The sequence below is a fragment of the Natator depressus genome, chromosome 5 (assembly GCF_965152275.1).
Source record: "Natator depressus isolate rNatDep1 chromosome 5, rNatDep2.hap1, whole genome shotgun sequence".
NCBI classification, from domain to species: domain Eukaryota; kingdom Metazoa; phylum Chordata; order Testudines; family Cheloniidae; genus Natator; species Natator depressus.
Genome location: NC_134238.1, coordinates 70,435,922 through 70,451,183, shown reverse-complemented (window position 1 = coordinate 70,451,183; position 15,262 = coordinate 70,435,922). Strand labels below are relative to the sequence as shown.

At 44.4% G+C, this 15,262-nt stretch overlaps 1 protein-coding gene across 1 annotated transcript in view; it reads left to right on the top strand.

Annotated features, from left to right (window-relative positions):
* Window positions 1-3,366, top strand: part of REEP5 (receptor accessory protein 5) — a 28,148-nt gene extending 24,782 nt beyond the window's left edge. Inside the window, exon 5 of the mRNA XM_074952964.1 lies at window positions 90-3,366. Coding sequence (XP_074809065.1) covers window positions 90-139 — 50 coding nt within the window. The 3' untranslated portion in view covers window positions 140-3,366. The remainder of the gene's footprint in view (window positions 1-89) is intronic.
* Window positions 3,367-15,262: the final 11,896 nt, after the last annotated feature.

The following is a 15,262-nucleotide window of genomic DNA, read 5'->3' as shown; positions in this document are numbered from 1 at the left end:
GTCTCTCAACTGCAGCCAGTAGTGATTACACAGGCCTCTAATTCGTAGCAGAATAGAAATTTAACACTTTGTTTTCTCCCTTCCTCCAGCCAAGAAAGCTACAGTGAACTTACTGGGTGATGAGAAGAAGGGCATTTAAACTGTTAGCAGGATGAAGAAAGTTGCCCCCCCCCCACCTCCTTTATACAGCTCGATGTTACTGAGGACTGTGGTATAATAATTTTAATAATGTTGCCTTGGAAACATTTTTGATATATTAAAGGAATGTGTTGTAAGTTTGCTTACTTTTATGTTGTCTGTATAGGAAGTAAGCATTTCTATTTAAATGCAGTGCAATGGGCAGTATCTAAAGTTTATTGAAAACTTCTTATTCATCTCCATACAGGGGAAAGACCTTTCAATAGTGTCTCATCCTGCCATGAACACAAACTTAAATAAAATTATATCTATATCCCCCAGGCTCTGCATGTCACAGTTTTTCTTTGTGCATGCATTCTCTGTATTTACAGTTAACATTTGACTGGTTCTTCCTGTAACGTATCATTTTTGTATGCAAAAGTAATGCGTTCTACTTGGATTTTCATGCACATGTATTTGCATATACAGGAAATAATTTATCAAAGGGAAGTGGCTTAATACAGCTATTCCGCACGAGTGAAGCCAACCGCACTATGCACTTGGTCATGGAGATTCTATATTGTTGCATGTACCACTTGTAACCTGCAGTATTCAGTACAAAGTGTGTGTGTGTGTTCAATATTAAATGGGTAGTTCTTAAACATAGAAAAGAGCACGTTAGTGCAAATGACCCGGGTTATACTGGTGTGAAGTTATTTGCCAGAAATGGATGCACTGAACTCCTGGTACAAACTGACTAAAGCATAACCCCTGACTTGTTTGTTAAATGTAATTGGCATGTGAAACAGTTCAGGAATGGAGTGCCTTACAAATAAAATTACACTCAGAAGCAGAAAGCAACTGTAAAAAAAAAAAAAAAAAAAAAAAAAAATCAGATCTACTGCAATGATTTATAGAAATATCTCCTGAAGTCAGTTACAATTTACACTGTAATCATGGGGCTTGCCTCTTATCTTGTTCCCATCAACCCCTTCGTCCTGAGCTTTTTCTGCATATGCAAAAGGTGTTGTCTGCTCTGGCTACATAAGGAGATGTGGGTCTTCCCCATTACCCACCAAATCAGAGCCCATGAAATGCATGGGCATCAAAAAACCTCTTACGGGGCAGAAGTAAAACATCTAGGTTACTTAACTGGACAGAACCAGAGAAGCACAAATGTGACCAAAGCCTTAAAAATACAAGTCAAAACACTTTTCCCCTTTACAATCTGTGCTTGCATCTACTGTTACCATTGCTATTTTATTTGAATTGTGAGATATATTCACACTGTAGACAACAATTCTGTAGTTTTACATCATGTTCTCTTCCTTGTCGTTATGCCTAGTGATGTTTCCTGAGAGCTTGCTGGCTTTACAGCATTTTTAAAATATAAATAACTTTTCCATATTTATAATTGTGGCCCAGCCCATGTACCTTAAGGAAAATGCATTCCAGTTAATGTAGAGAAGCAAATAAAAGCTGTGGAGGTTTCTAGTTTCCCACAAAAACACTTTGAATTCTCCAACTTGAGAATGAGACAGCAAGGGTTAATCCATCTGGGATCTCTCAATGCATGAAACAATTCAAAAATGTAATATAGCAGCTTCAGGGTTATATCTGCAAAAAGGTTTTTACATCAAAGCTAGACTAATGAAGTATCAAGTACACCTTAGAGTATAATCTGTAATTGAAAGGAATTTAAATAAAATGGGAGGTAGTGAGGACCCATTGCTAGTAAGGAATGTGGGTGACTTAGGTATATTTCCCCCCAAAAGGCCAGGTTTGCATGCTGAATGGAGAACTTGAAATAGCATAGCTTGCAGACAAGTATATATTGTGTATATTTGGCTGGTAAAACTCCCCCTTGCTTTATGACCACTTTTTGCTACAAGCTGGCCTAATGCATAGAACAACAGATGATAAAGGTAACTTTGAAACTGAGCAGGTGGAGCAGTGCCACAGGCAGATCTCCTCACTAACTGTGACCTACCCTTAAATAACTGTTGGGTGCTGTTGTGGCATTCCCTGCCTCCTCTGTCCTCTAGAATTTTAATGGAAGGGCTGTTGGAACTTTCAGTTCAAACTGAGTTTCTTGCCCTACTTTTAGGGATGCCTCAGAGCAAAGGTTCTAGGTAGAAGAGCTCAAGGGGTGGGTGAAGGGTACTTAATTATTCAAAGTGCTGGGGTCTTCCATGCAAACAGGAAGTCTTCCCTTTATCTCCAAGGGCCACTGTGGACAAAGGAGGGGTACAATGTGACTGCAGGTCATGCTACTATTTCCCACAAACTATTTTAGCTGATGAGGAAGGGGTCAAATCAGCCAATCCCTAGCATTAAGCACAGGATAGCTATAACACTGGCTAACTTACAGCACCCCTGCAGCTAACAAAAGTGTGAACAGCACAGTATAAGCTTAGCTCAAACAGCAATGGAAGTGCAATAGTAACATTAAAAAAAAACAAACTAGAAGTAGTCCTCTAGGTTTCACTTCTGCTAAGAATTGCAGTGTAAAGGTAGTCTGAGGAAAAGCTTTACTATCATCCTCAGTGCTACATTTTAGTGGAATTTTGTGGGAGTAAAAACCCATTTTAATTTGTTTTATGCACTTGAAATCAGCTCTGCACAAGCCTGTCAACTTGTGTGACTAACATTGCTGCCAGTTTCCTTTTTAGAAGGATGTTAAAACACTTGAGAATTTTTAGGTTTAACAGCAGCAATACCCATGAAGTATGGTGCTCAGTAACTGAAAAGAACTAAGTTCCATATAAGTAAACAAATGACTCTTTATAGAGCCCTTAAATACTGTCCCTATTTTAAAGAGGTGGGAAACAAGAGGTTAGAGACTTTCCAAGGTCAGCCATCCATCCTTGTAGGGACACAACCTAAACTTCCTGATACTCAACCCAGTTAATTTTTATTCTGAAGAATCCCATCTTTTAAACTTCACCCCAATCAGGGGAGCAAAGCCCTTTTAGATAGGTGTAAGGGGAAGTTTATTCTAGTATTCTTAAATAAGGTTCAGAACTGAATAGTTAAATGTTTTCTGTGTTTACAACACAGCCCTCTTGATCAGACAGCTGTTAACACTATGTTTAGTGCAACACATCCCTCAAGTTTTTTTTTTTTTTTAAAACAATTCTTTGTTCCAACTGATTTGCAGGTAGACACACAAATTAAATGGCTTGATGCTGCTTGTTAAGCTGAGTGCATTACTGCTAATAAGTTGCTGTATAGGAAATTCAAATTGTACAACAACTTAACATTCTCTTAAATTGCTTTTGGGCTTGATATATAGAATCTTTAGGTAAGTGAGAAGATTTTTTTCAAAGGTATGCAAATTAACAGGACCTGTTCAGTCAAGTAGTCTTAAAAGGGGAAGGGAAAGATTGCTGCAGCAACCCATTCTGTACTTGCAAATAACTCCTGTGGGCACTGGCCATTCAGTAAGTCTTCTCCCAGCAGCTGTTTGAAAAATTAGTATATCTTAGCCAATTTGTCTGTGCTGAAGATTGTAATGTACTGAACAGAAAGATATAAATAAAGAGCAGTATCTTACAGTATCAGAATAATGCCTTTCAATATGTCTTAAATAAGTACCATCTGCTCAATCCTATGGAAAACTACTGGGTTAAAGGGCAAGGCATCTTTACAGCATACATACTTCTTTTCATCCTTGCCCCCATTCTAGCAGGAGCTTGCAGAAGTACCTAATACTTCATTGTCAGAGCTCTTAGTTTGTGCACCTATGTGTTAGAGGTCTGCTCCTCTAAACAGCTGATATTGGACATCTATAGTATAGGGCAGGGGTAGTCAATAAGCAGACCAGGGGCCAAATCCAGACTGCCAGATGTTTTAGAACAGACGCCCCAATTTTTTTTTTTATTTTCTCTGAAGTCTGGACTGTGACTAGATCTTGACAAAAAGTAATTGACTGTCCCACCATAGGTAGTGAGCATCCACAAGTGTATTGCAATACCAGCCTGGATTTTCTGACTTTCAGTGACCTCCACGTCCTAGTGACCCTCAAGCCTTGGGTAATAAAAGGGCTATGCAGAGAAGAAACATTGGATATAAGCTACAGGGAATTCAGACAGCTTTTTCCTCTCCTGTAGGTTTGCCAGCCTTTAGGAAGCATATAGGCCCAAGTGACGTGGAATATTGCAGGGGTGCTCAAATGGTAGATCGGAACAATCATACCCTCTTTTCTGCTAGCAATATACATATTCCATCAATTCCAACTCATTCCATGCAACTGCAAACACAATATAGCAATAGCTTCAAGAAGGAAATGTAAACAATGCTGTAACCACTAAAGAAATTTTTCACACTAACAAACTGTGATAATTCACTCATTGAAAGCAAATATGCTGTATGAAAAATCCTTATCCTTTTCTATTTCTATCCCCCTCTTAACAAATATCAATTCTTAGAATAAAAGCTGTAACAAATGCTGGGTTCTCAAAACCCCCACTTAAAACTTTTTCAATTTGATACTCAGTTTCTTAAGTCTGCATTCCAATCTGTCAGTGGGTACCTTTATGCAACCTGTTAGTTAACTATTCTGCAAATTCAAGGGAAAATGGCGTGCAGAGGTTTTTAACTTTGCAGCACCTATCTCTCAGATAATCAGTCCCCTGAGCAAAGAGGAAGTACACAGTCAGAAGAGCTCCTTTTATATAACACACAGATGTCAATACTCTAACAGTTATAGTTAATTACACACCCACCCACCAATAAGAACATAAGGTTGCAAAGTCGAGCACTCATTTTGTCCCCTTTTGGGTATGTATTACGATTAGGGCTGTCAAGTGATTAATCGCAATTAATCACACTGTTAAACAATAATGGAATACTATTTAGTTCAATATTTTTGGATGCTTTCTACATTTTTCAAATATAGTGATTTCAATTACAACACAGAATACAAAGTGTAGTGTTCACTTTATATTTATTTTTATTACAAGTATTTGCACTGTAAAAAACAAAAATAGTATTTTTCAATTCACCTAGTACAAGTACAGTAGTGCAATCTCCTTATCAAAGTTGAACTCACAAATGTAGAATTATGTACAAAAAAACCTGCATTCAAAAATAACACACTGTAAAATTTTAGAGCCTGCAAGTCCACACATTCCTACTTCTTGTTCAGCCAATCACTCAGACAAACAAGTTTGGTTCCAATTTGCAGAGAGATAATGCTGCCCACTTCTTGCCACCTGAAAGTGAGAACAGGCATTCACATGGTACTGTTGTAGACGGTGCCACAAAAATAGATTCATATGTCCCTTCGTGCTTCAACCACCATTCCAGAAGACGTGTCCATACTGAAGACTGGTTCTGCTTGATAACTATCCAGAGCAGAGCAAACCAATGCATGTTCATTTTCATCATCTGAGTCAGATGCGCCCAGCAGAAGGTTGATATTCTTTTTTGGTGGTTTGGGTTCTGTAGTTTCTGTATCCGAGCATTGCTCTTTTAAGACTTCTGAAAGCATGCTCCTCCACACCTAGTCCCTCTCAAATTTTGGACAGCACTTCAGATTCTTAAACCTTGGATCAAGTGCTGTAGCTATTTTCAGAAATCTCACACTGGTACCTTCTTTGCATTTTGTCAAATCTGCTGTGAAAGTGTTCTTAAAACGAACGTGTGCTGGGTCATTATCCAAGACTGCTATGACATGAAATATATGGCAGAATGCAGGTAAAAACAGAACAGGAGACAATTCTCCCCCAAGGAGTTCAGTCACAAATGTAATTAACGCATTATTTTTTAAAATGAGCATCATCAGCATGGAAGTATGTCCTCTGGAATGGTGGCCAAAGAATGAAGGGGCATATGAACGTTTGCACTGGCTACAAAAGTGCCATGCGAATGCCTGTTCTCACTTTCAGGTGACATTGTAAACAACAAGCGGGCAGCATTATCTCCTGCAAAATTTTAACCAAACTAGTTTGAGCAACTGGATGAAGTAGGGTTGAGTGGACTTACAGGCTCTAAAGTTTTACATTGTTTTGAATGCAGTTATTTTTTTGAACATAAAATTCTACATTTGTAAGTTCAACTTTCATGATAAAGAGATTGCACTACAGTACTTGTATTAGGTGAACTGAAAAATACCATTTCTTTTGTTTTTTACAGTGGAAATATTTGTAATAAAAATATAAAGTGAGCACTGTACACTTTGTATGCTGTGTTGTAATTGAAATCAATATATTTGAAAATGTAGAAAACAACAAAAATATGTAATACATTTCAATTTGTATTCTATTGTTTAACAGTGCGATTAATTTTTCTGAGTTAATCGCTTGAGTAAGTTGCGATTGACAGCCCTAATTATGATACAGTAATTATCATATACTATTCTGTCTAAGGACCCCTAACTTATTCAGTGCACAGGATGGACCATCTGTTTAACAGTTTTGTGCAAGCATTTACTAGGTCTTTAAAAGTTCCATCATGTGGCATCATACTGACACCCACATGGGTCACCAGCAGGGTTGGAACCTTAGACTACCACTTGAGCAAAGGGGCTAACTGACTAATAGTAGATAGGCATCTTTTATGTGGACCAGCACTAAAGGAAGATGGGGTATTTTGCAAATGTCTTTCATAGTTATTTGCTAACAGCAGAGGAATGCTGAGACTGAGGAATCTCAGGTTCCATTGCAGGCTGTGGAGGGGAGGGCTTCCTAGGGGGCAGACTACTGTGCCCTTTTCCTGAATCTTGACATTTTCAGCCCCAGTGGTTAATTTGTGCCAGGGTTCTGCCTCAACACCTCTTCTGTCAGTGGCATGTAAGGTGTGACCTTGCACACATCATATGTACAAAGTCACGCTGCCCTTCTTTCTTTAGAAATTAAGCACTGGTCAGCCCCATCTCCTCCAGTCTATCCCTCTCCCTTCTCTTCCTCACCCCTAATCCTAGTCGCACTCGCACCTCATCAGTCTCCACTCTTCAGGTTTCTCATTCCCATCTCCATCCCAGTCTCCTTGCCCACCCATTTCCAGTTCCCCTCCAAAAAAAGCCTTATCTCCAGTCTCTTTGCTTAATTCAGTCCTAATTCCCTCAGTGCTCCTCATCCAGTCTGTCTTCCTCCTCCCCCAGCCCATGTTGCCTGTCTAAATTCCCCTACTGAGACTGCTCATCCAATCTCAGTTTGTTTCCTCCACCCCAGATCCTATGCCAGTCTCTTTCCCCAGCCAGTCCCTCCTGTACCCCAGTTCTTTGTCAGATTTGTCTTCTGTCCCTCTCCCTCCTACCCCAACTAGTTTTCAGTCTCCTTGCCCAGTCAGTTGTAGTCTCGCCTCCTGCATATCAACTCCCAGTCCCAATTTCCCTTTCCCTCCCTGCAAGCCTTCAGTCCAAGTTTCCATCTCTAGGCTCTTTATCCCAACCTGCTTCCTCTGTCCCCCAAAGGCCCAGCACTTGTCCTTTCTGCATTCAAATCACCCAGCTTCCTCCTTCCCTCTGCTGGTAGCTAGTAGGGGGTCACTGACAACACAGGCAGACTCCCTTCTCTCAATTTAGGTGGCTGCACCTGGTGTGGCCCACAGCAGCCCAGACTTTCAATTGCAGGGAAAATCTCCTCATCCCCAGCTGGAACTTGACTAGCGTTGACTGAATCTTTGGGGAATTTAACTGCTAAAATCTTAGAAATCCTTATTGAGCTTGTGCCAACTGCAATTTTTCAGAGGTATATTACCTGTCCAAATTTTGACATTTTCACAGGGATGGCAAAAGATTATCCTGACACAAAGGCCACCATCTGTCAAATTTCAAGTCCCTGCTCCAAAGCATGGGGCTGCTAGAACTTTTCATAAAAGAGGTTGCAAGTGTTGTTTGTTTTTTAATGGGCAAAGCAAGCTATTTTTCTCTAATATCAGTCTCAAACAGCTGAACCATTCCGGCTGAAGTTTTTCCAGAAAGATTCAATCTGAGGCAGATACCTAACATGGAAAATTTCAGCCCGAACAGTTAAAGTTTGGCAAAGTTACAAGCTACTGAAGACAGGGCCTTGTAATGGAAAGTAACCTTAATAATAGTAACCTTAGGTAACCTTAATAATAAGCAGCACTACCAGCCCAGCCATTAATAAGGGATATTTTATGGAAAATGCTTCAGTTGGCTTATTTGAAGGAAAAAAAGTGTCTTAAAAGCAGTAAATGTTAAACAGCATATTCTTCCCAAGTTTTAGGTATACAGACTTTCATTATTTCGTGGTAATAAAGTGGGATAGTTTTAAGAACAAAAATACCTATGTCTTAAATATTGCTTTTCATCAGTATATCTCAAAAAGTATATATCATTATCCCCATATTACAGATGCCAAAACTGAGGCAGAGGTGAAATGACTTCTCTTAGGTGCTATATAAAAAAAAAAAGTTGTTTTCTTAAAGTTTTTCCTCTGTGATTAGCACACTGTGGAGAAGGATGGAAAACTACATGTAGTAATTTTTAAATGCCATTTCCCAAATCAAACATACATTTTAAAATAAAATATTTGAAACTCTCTCACTTTCTTTACATCAAGATCTGAGTGCAAGGGTCTGCATTTCCACTGCAGCAGATTCTGCCCTCAGATATCTGAAAAAGTAAATAAAGTCCCTATTTATATTCTCTCATTTTTAAGAAGCCTTTTCTTTCATTGTGTGACTTCACTTTTCAAAGCAGTCTTTGCTCTGTGCCTAATACCAATCTTCTTATCTGCCGATCTATAGAAAGTGTTACACGAACACTGTCAGCTTGAAAAAAAAAAGTCACACTCCTGTCAGAAACTTTCATACCCATTGTAGTTTAAAGTAACAAAAACATTATAATAAACATGTTACATGCCCTGCAATCCCCCCCCCCCTTTTTTTTTTTTTTAAAGTTTGCTGTATATTTTTGTGCAGTCATGTTTCTTTCCGGCCAAAGAGATTCGGATATTGACACAGGAGCTGACATGCTGTTTAAAGAGCACAACAGAGAAACTGCAATATTAAAAGCCTGTTATTTTTAAAAAAAATAATCAAGTTGATAGTATTCCTAAAACATGATGGAAACATTTTATTAGCGCACAAGGTTTTTGCCCCCCCAGGAATTATTCTTTCACTACTAATAAAATTCCTATTACTTCACATATAGTAAAATAGATTATAGTATAAATATACTATAAATATTGCTTAATATTGTTAGGAACTGGATATAACAACGTAGTGTCACATTGTCAAATACAGAAAAGAAGAGATCTTGAGACTTCTAAAGCAGAATTAAGATGACTCATAAGAATCACGTTATGAAAAACAGAAAAGCTTTTAAATGGTATGACTTGTAATTTCAAATATATATACAAAAAATGAAGGTGTATTGTTTTGCTATGGCAGCAAAAACTATGTACAGATATCAGACTCCTAAAGGCAGAAGTGTTTTGAATGAACATACAACTACTTATTTAAAATTCCCAAAGTAAAATATATTAGAGAAACTTTGATTGAACTGGTCTCAAGTAGTGCTTTTAAAAATAAATGACAATGAAGGAGAGACTTTGAAGTGTTACAAAAATTGTCCTAGCTGTAGAACAATTCTAAAATTTTCTATCATTAAACAAACCAATTCAGTACTTGATTTCAGTGGGAGCTGAAGCTGCTCAGTGCTTATGGAAAATTAGGCATCTTATTTAGATGCCTAAATATGGATTTAGGAACCTAACTTTAAGCACCTGTTTTTAACAATCTTGGCTATTATTTTTCAAGAGAAACATTACCTTTAAGATATTCCACACTTGCATGGGACAGAGCCTTTTAATTCCCAGAATGGATTTATGCCTTTGCCAACACAGCCACCTGGAGGAAAAAGATAGTTACCTTTTCCATAACTGGTGTTCTTCAAGATGCATTGCTCATATCCATTCCATATTAGGTGTGTGTGCTCGCCACATGCACCGGTGCCGGAACTGTTTCCCTTAGCGGTATCCGTAGGAGACTGGCTCTGGTGCCCTCTGGAGTGGCGCCCGCATGACACAGTATAAGGGGCGCTGCCAGCTCCCCCCACCCTCAGTTCCTTCTTGCCAGGCACTCCGACAGTGGGGAAGGAGGGCGGGCTGTGGAATGGACATGAGCAATACATCTCAAAGAATACCAGTTATGGAAAAGATAACTGTCTTTTCTTCTTCAAATGCTTACTCATGTCCATTCCATATTAGGTGACTCCAAAGCAGTACCCTTGAAGGTGGGTAGGAGTTAATGGATGTGTAGATTGCAACATGGCTCTGCTGAACTCAGCATCATCCCTGGCCTGCTGAGTGATGGGGTAATGAGTGGTAAACGTGTAAACAGAGGACCACATTGTGGCTCTACAGATGTCCTGGATAGGGATGTGCGCCAGGAAGGCTGCCAAAGACTCTTGAGCTCTCGAGTGGGCTCTGACAATTGGTGGCGGTGGAACCTCCGCCAGGTCGTAACAGCTCCTTATGCATGAGGTGATCCAACTGGAAATCCTCTGGGTGGACACCGGAAGGCCCTTCTTCCTGTTTGCTGTAGCGATGAAGAGCCAAGTTGATTTACAGAAGGGCTTGGTATGTTCTAAGTAAAAAGCCAAGGCCCTTCAGACATCCAGAGCATAAAGTTGCCTCTCTTTACTGTCTTGAGTGGTTTGGGACAGAACACCAGGAGGAAGATGATGTCCTGGTTCATACAGAAGGTGGATACCACCTTCAGAAGGAAGGCTGGGTGGGGCCACAGCTGAACTTTGTCTTTGCAGAAGACTGTGTACAGTAGTTCTGAGGTCAAGGCTTGAATTTCAGAGACCTGTCTCGCCGACATCACCACCACCAGGAACGTGACCTTCCATGACAGGTGGGAAAAGAAGCAGGAACCCAGCAGCTCGAAGGGCGGGCCGGTGAGCCTAGAGAGGACCAAGTTAAGGTCCCACTGTGGGACAGGAGCCCATACCTGTGGGAAGAATCTCTTGAGCTCTCTCAAGAATCTGATTGTAATGTCATGGGAAAACACTGCCTGTCCTTGGATAGGCAAGTGAAAAGCAGAGATGGCCACAAGATGCCTTCTAATGGAAGTGTGTGCCAGGCCCTGGTTCCTCAAATGGAGCAGGTAGTCCAGAACAGCCTGTATAGAAGAACACGAGGGAGAGATGCCATGCTTGGATGCCCAGCGGGAAAACCTCGTCCACTTGGCCAGGTAAGTCAGTCTAGTTGAGGGCTTTCTACTTCCCAGAAGGACCTATTGGACTCCTTCCGAACAGGTCCTCTCCTCCGGGTTGAGCCACACGCATCCACACCAGGAGGTGGAGCGACTTGAGGTTGGAGTGTAGGAGCGAACCGTGGTCCTGTGACAGCAGGTCTGGTCGGTTGGGTAGGGGCCAGGGAGGGGGCGCTGACAAGCTCATGAGCGTGCCGAACCAACACTGGCGAGGCCACGCCGGGGCGATCACGACAACCTGCACTTTGTCTCTCTTGATCTTTGCCAGGACTCTGCTGATGAGTGGAATTGGACGGAATGTGTACATCAGGCTTCCTGACCACAACAGGAGAAAGGCATCAGAGAGGGGCCTTTGCTCAGACTTTGCTGAGAACAGAACTGGTGGCATTTCCTGTTCTGTCTGGTGGCGAACAAGTCCACTTGGGAAGTTCCTCACCTTTGGAAGATCATGCAGGCTACCTCTGGATGGAGTGACCACTCGTGGTGAGAGAAGAAGTCCCTGCTGAGCTGGTCCGCCAGTGTATTCTTGATGCCAGGAAGGTGACAAGCTTCCAGGTAGATTTTGTGGCTGATGCAGAAGTCCTATAGATGGAGGGCCTCTTGACAGAGAGCCAATGGGCGTGCTCCCCCTTGCCTGTTGATATAGAACATCGAGCCTGTGTTGTCCATCAGGACCCGTACCACCTTACCCAACAGTTGGGGCAGGAAGACACCGCACGCCAGCCGGACTGCTCGGAGCTCTTTGCCATTTATGTGCTACTTCGCCTCCTCCGGGGACCACATCCCCCTTGTCTGGAGGTCTTAGGTGTCCGACACCAACTCGATTGAGTGATGGGGGTTGTCGAATGGAACCCCTCCACGACAGTCTCGTGATTGGTCCACCATTGCAGCGAGGTAACTATCGCCCGGAATGGTAGCGATCTTTTCCAGAGGGTCTCGGAACTGGGAATAGATCATTCCCAGCCATTGTTGCAGGGGCCACATCCAGAGCCGGGTATGGTGGATCACATAAGTGCATGCCACCATGTGGCTTAGCAGGCACAGATAAACCCTGGCTGTAGTCAGAGGGATCACGGAGACTTCCGAGATGAGGTTCGTCAGCGTGTGGAACCTGTCCCATGGCAGGAACACCCTGGTGCAGGTCAAGTTGAGGACCGCTCTGATTAACTCTATCCTCTGCACCGGCATTAATGGCAACTTTTTGTTGTTTACCAGAAGGCCCAGAGAGCGGCACGTGGCTTGAAGCACTACAACATCCCTTTGGACTTAAGACCTGGAACTACCCTCAATCGGGATACCCCGGCGCCTGAGGTAAGCAGCTACCACTGATATGCACTTGGTAAAACACTCTCGGTGCTGTCGCCAGGCCAAATGGGAGGACCGCAAACTGGTAGTGGTGGGGCCCCACCGTAAACTGGAGGAAGCATCTGTGTTCTTGAAAGATCACCTATGTGGAAGTATGCGTCCTTCAAAGTCGAGGGCGGCATACCAGTCTCCCAGATCCAGGGAGGGGAAAACAGAAGCCAGGGAAAGCATGCGGAACTTTAACTTCTTTAGGTATTTGTTGAGGTCTCGCAGGTCCAGGATGGGCCGTAGACCACTCTTGGCCTTTGGGATTAAAAAGTACCGGGAATAGAACCCCTTGTTCCTGTACTCGAGAGGAACTTCTCCCACCGCACCCAGCTGTAGCAACCCCTTTACCTCCTGTGCAAGGTGACTCTTGTGAGAGGGGTCTCTGAAGAGGGATGGGGAAGGTGGGTGGGAAGGGGGGGTAGAAAGGAACTGGAGGGTATAACCCTGTTCCACTGTACTGAGGACCCATCGGTCCAAGGAGGGAGAAAAAGGGAAACGCAGTTGGAGAACACTGGGACAGATGGATCCAGGGAATAGTCTGGTAGGCCACCCTCAAATGACCATTTGGTCCCTTGCTTGGCATGGGTCGGGCCTGACTGGGCAGAAAGTGGAGGTGGGTGGCTCGGACATTGCTTGTAGCCGTTGGCTCATTTGTGGGGCTGGTCCTGCTGATGCTGGCTCCCCTGGCCATGCGGCTGCTGCGGTCTGAACCGCTTACATGCTGGGGCTCAGATGTAAAGACCCAGGGTTTTCAGGGTGGTGCGGGAGTCCTTTAGGCCATGCAATTTGCTGTCTGTTTGCTCTGCAAATAGGGCTCAGCTGTCAAAGGGCAAGCCCTGCATTGACTGCTGAGCCTCAGAGGAGAGCCCAGAGAGGAGCAGCCTGGAGGCTCGCCGCATGGAGATGCAGAAGCCATGGTGTGGGCAGCAGCATCAGCGGCATCTGATGCCGCCTGGAGGGCTGCCTTGCCCGCGGGCGTGCCCTCATTGAGGGTTGCTCAGAACTCCTTCTTGGAAGCCTCAGGAAGCGACCCTTCAAACTTGGCCATGGCCGGTATGACTAATATGTGGCAAGCCAAGGAGGGCTTGGTGGTTGGCCACTCTCAGCTGAAGGCTGGAAGATGAATAACTTATGTCCAAAGAGATCCAGCCTCCTCAAGTCTTTATTTTTGGGGGTGGCACTGGTTGCCCTGGCCTTTGTGGTTAACCTCTCCTACCACAAGGGAATTAGGGGCTGGGTGGGAGTATAAGTACTCATGCCCCTTGGTTGGCACAAAGTACTTGCGTTCGGCCCTCAGAGATATGGGCCAAGGAAGAGGGGGGTCAGCCACAGGGCATTAGTGATTTTGGAAACCTCTTCATGAAAGGGTAGGGCCACCCTGGAAGGAGCAGAGGACATCAAACAGCGTCTAAGAGCTCTTCCAGTTCCTCTGCCTGAAGCCCCAGGTTGGAAGCGACCCTCTTCAAAAGTTCCTGGTGCGCCTTGGCGTCATCCTGAGGAACTGCGTGAGGGGGCCCCGTGATAGCCTCGTCTGGTGACGATGAGGACGATGGAGGTTCCCGCGGCACCAGCATGTCCACTGGTGGTCCAGCAGCTTGCTCCCCTGGGTCCTCCTGGACCTGTGGGATCCTTCCCCCTGAAGTGTTGAGCACTGGAAGGGGACGGGATACCAAGGCCACTGGCCTCTCCGAGGCTCCCGACACCGATCGGGCAGCTTGGGATGATTGGGTGAACCCCCAAGGGTTCCACAGGTACTATGGCACCGGCCACTGCCCTTGAGGCCATGGAACAGGTTTCAGTGCCGTCGATGCTGTAGGTACTGGGGCTTGTCCCACAGCCAGGGAACATTGCTTTGTGCTGGAGCTGTAAGCGGAGTGGTCGGTACCAGGCAACCAGGAACGGGTGGAGTGGTGGCTCTTGTCCAACACCGCGGTGCCGGTTGCTGTGACCCAAAGCCAACCTGTCCAAGCGAGTCAGGTGTCTTGGTCGGGTTTTCGGAGACCGATGGCGTTTGGCAGATCTGTGTCGGAAACCCGGCAATCCACACCTCATGCTGCTTGACCAGGACCAGGAGCCACTACAGGCCAGTTGTCGTGAGGAGCCTCGTGAAAAGGGCAATCTCCTAGGAGACAGACGACGACGACTGGTGGTCTCTGCTCCCCGATCAGTCCTGTGATCAGTATCAGGCCTTTGGAGATGGTCAGGGCCAGTCCCTGAGATCTTCCCGGGCAGCACGTGCCCCAGAGCGTCTGTGCCAATCCGCCAGCGAGGAATGCCTCGAATCCCTCCATTGGTGTCCCCAGTGCAGGGACTGAAGGGGGCTCCACTGAGCCTGCCGCTCTAGTCCCGAGGCATGACGCTATCTGAAGTCGCAGGCAAAGTACAGGATGGGCTGCACCGCTTGACTTGAGCTGGGGCCTGACTTCCTGAAGGGGGCGTTGAGCTGCCCGGTACAGGTCGTGGCTCGCCCCCCAGCCCTCTCCTTTCCCTTGCAGGACCGGAGCCATGGAGGGAGACCAGTGCTGGCTCGTGGGTGGCGCCGGCAGAGCACTGTGCACAGAGGCCATGGTGCTCTGTGTAGAGGCGGACCACTGCTCCC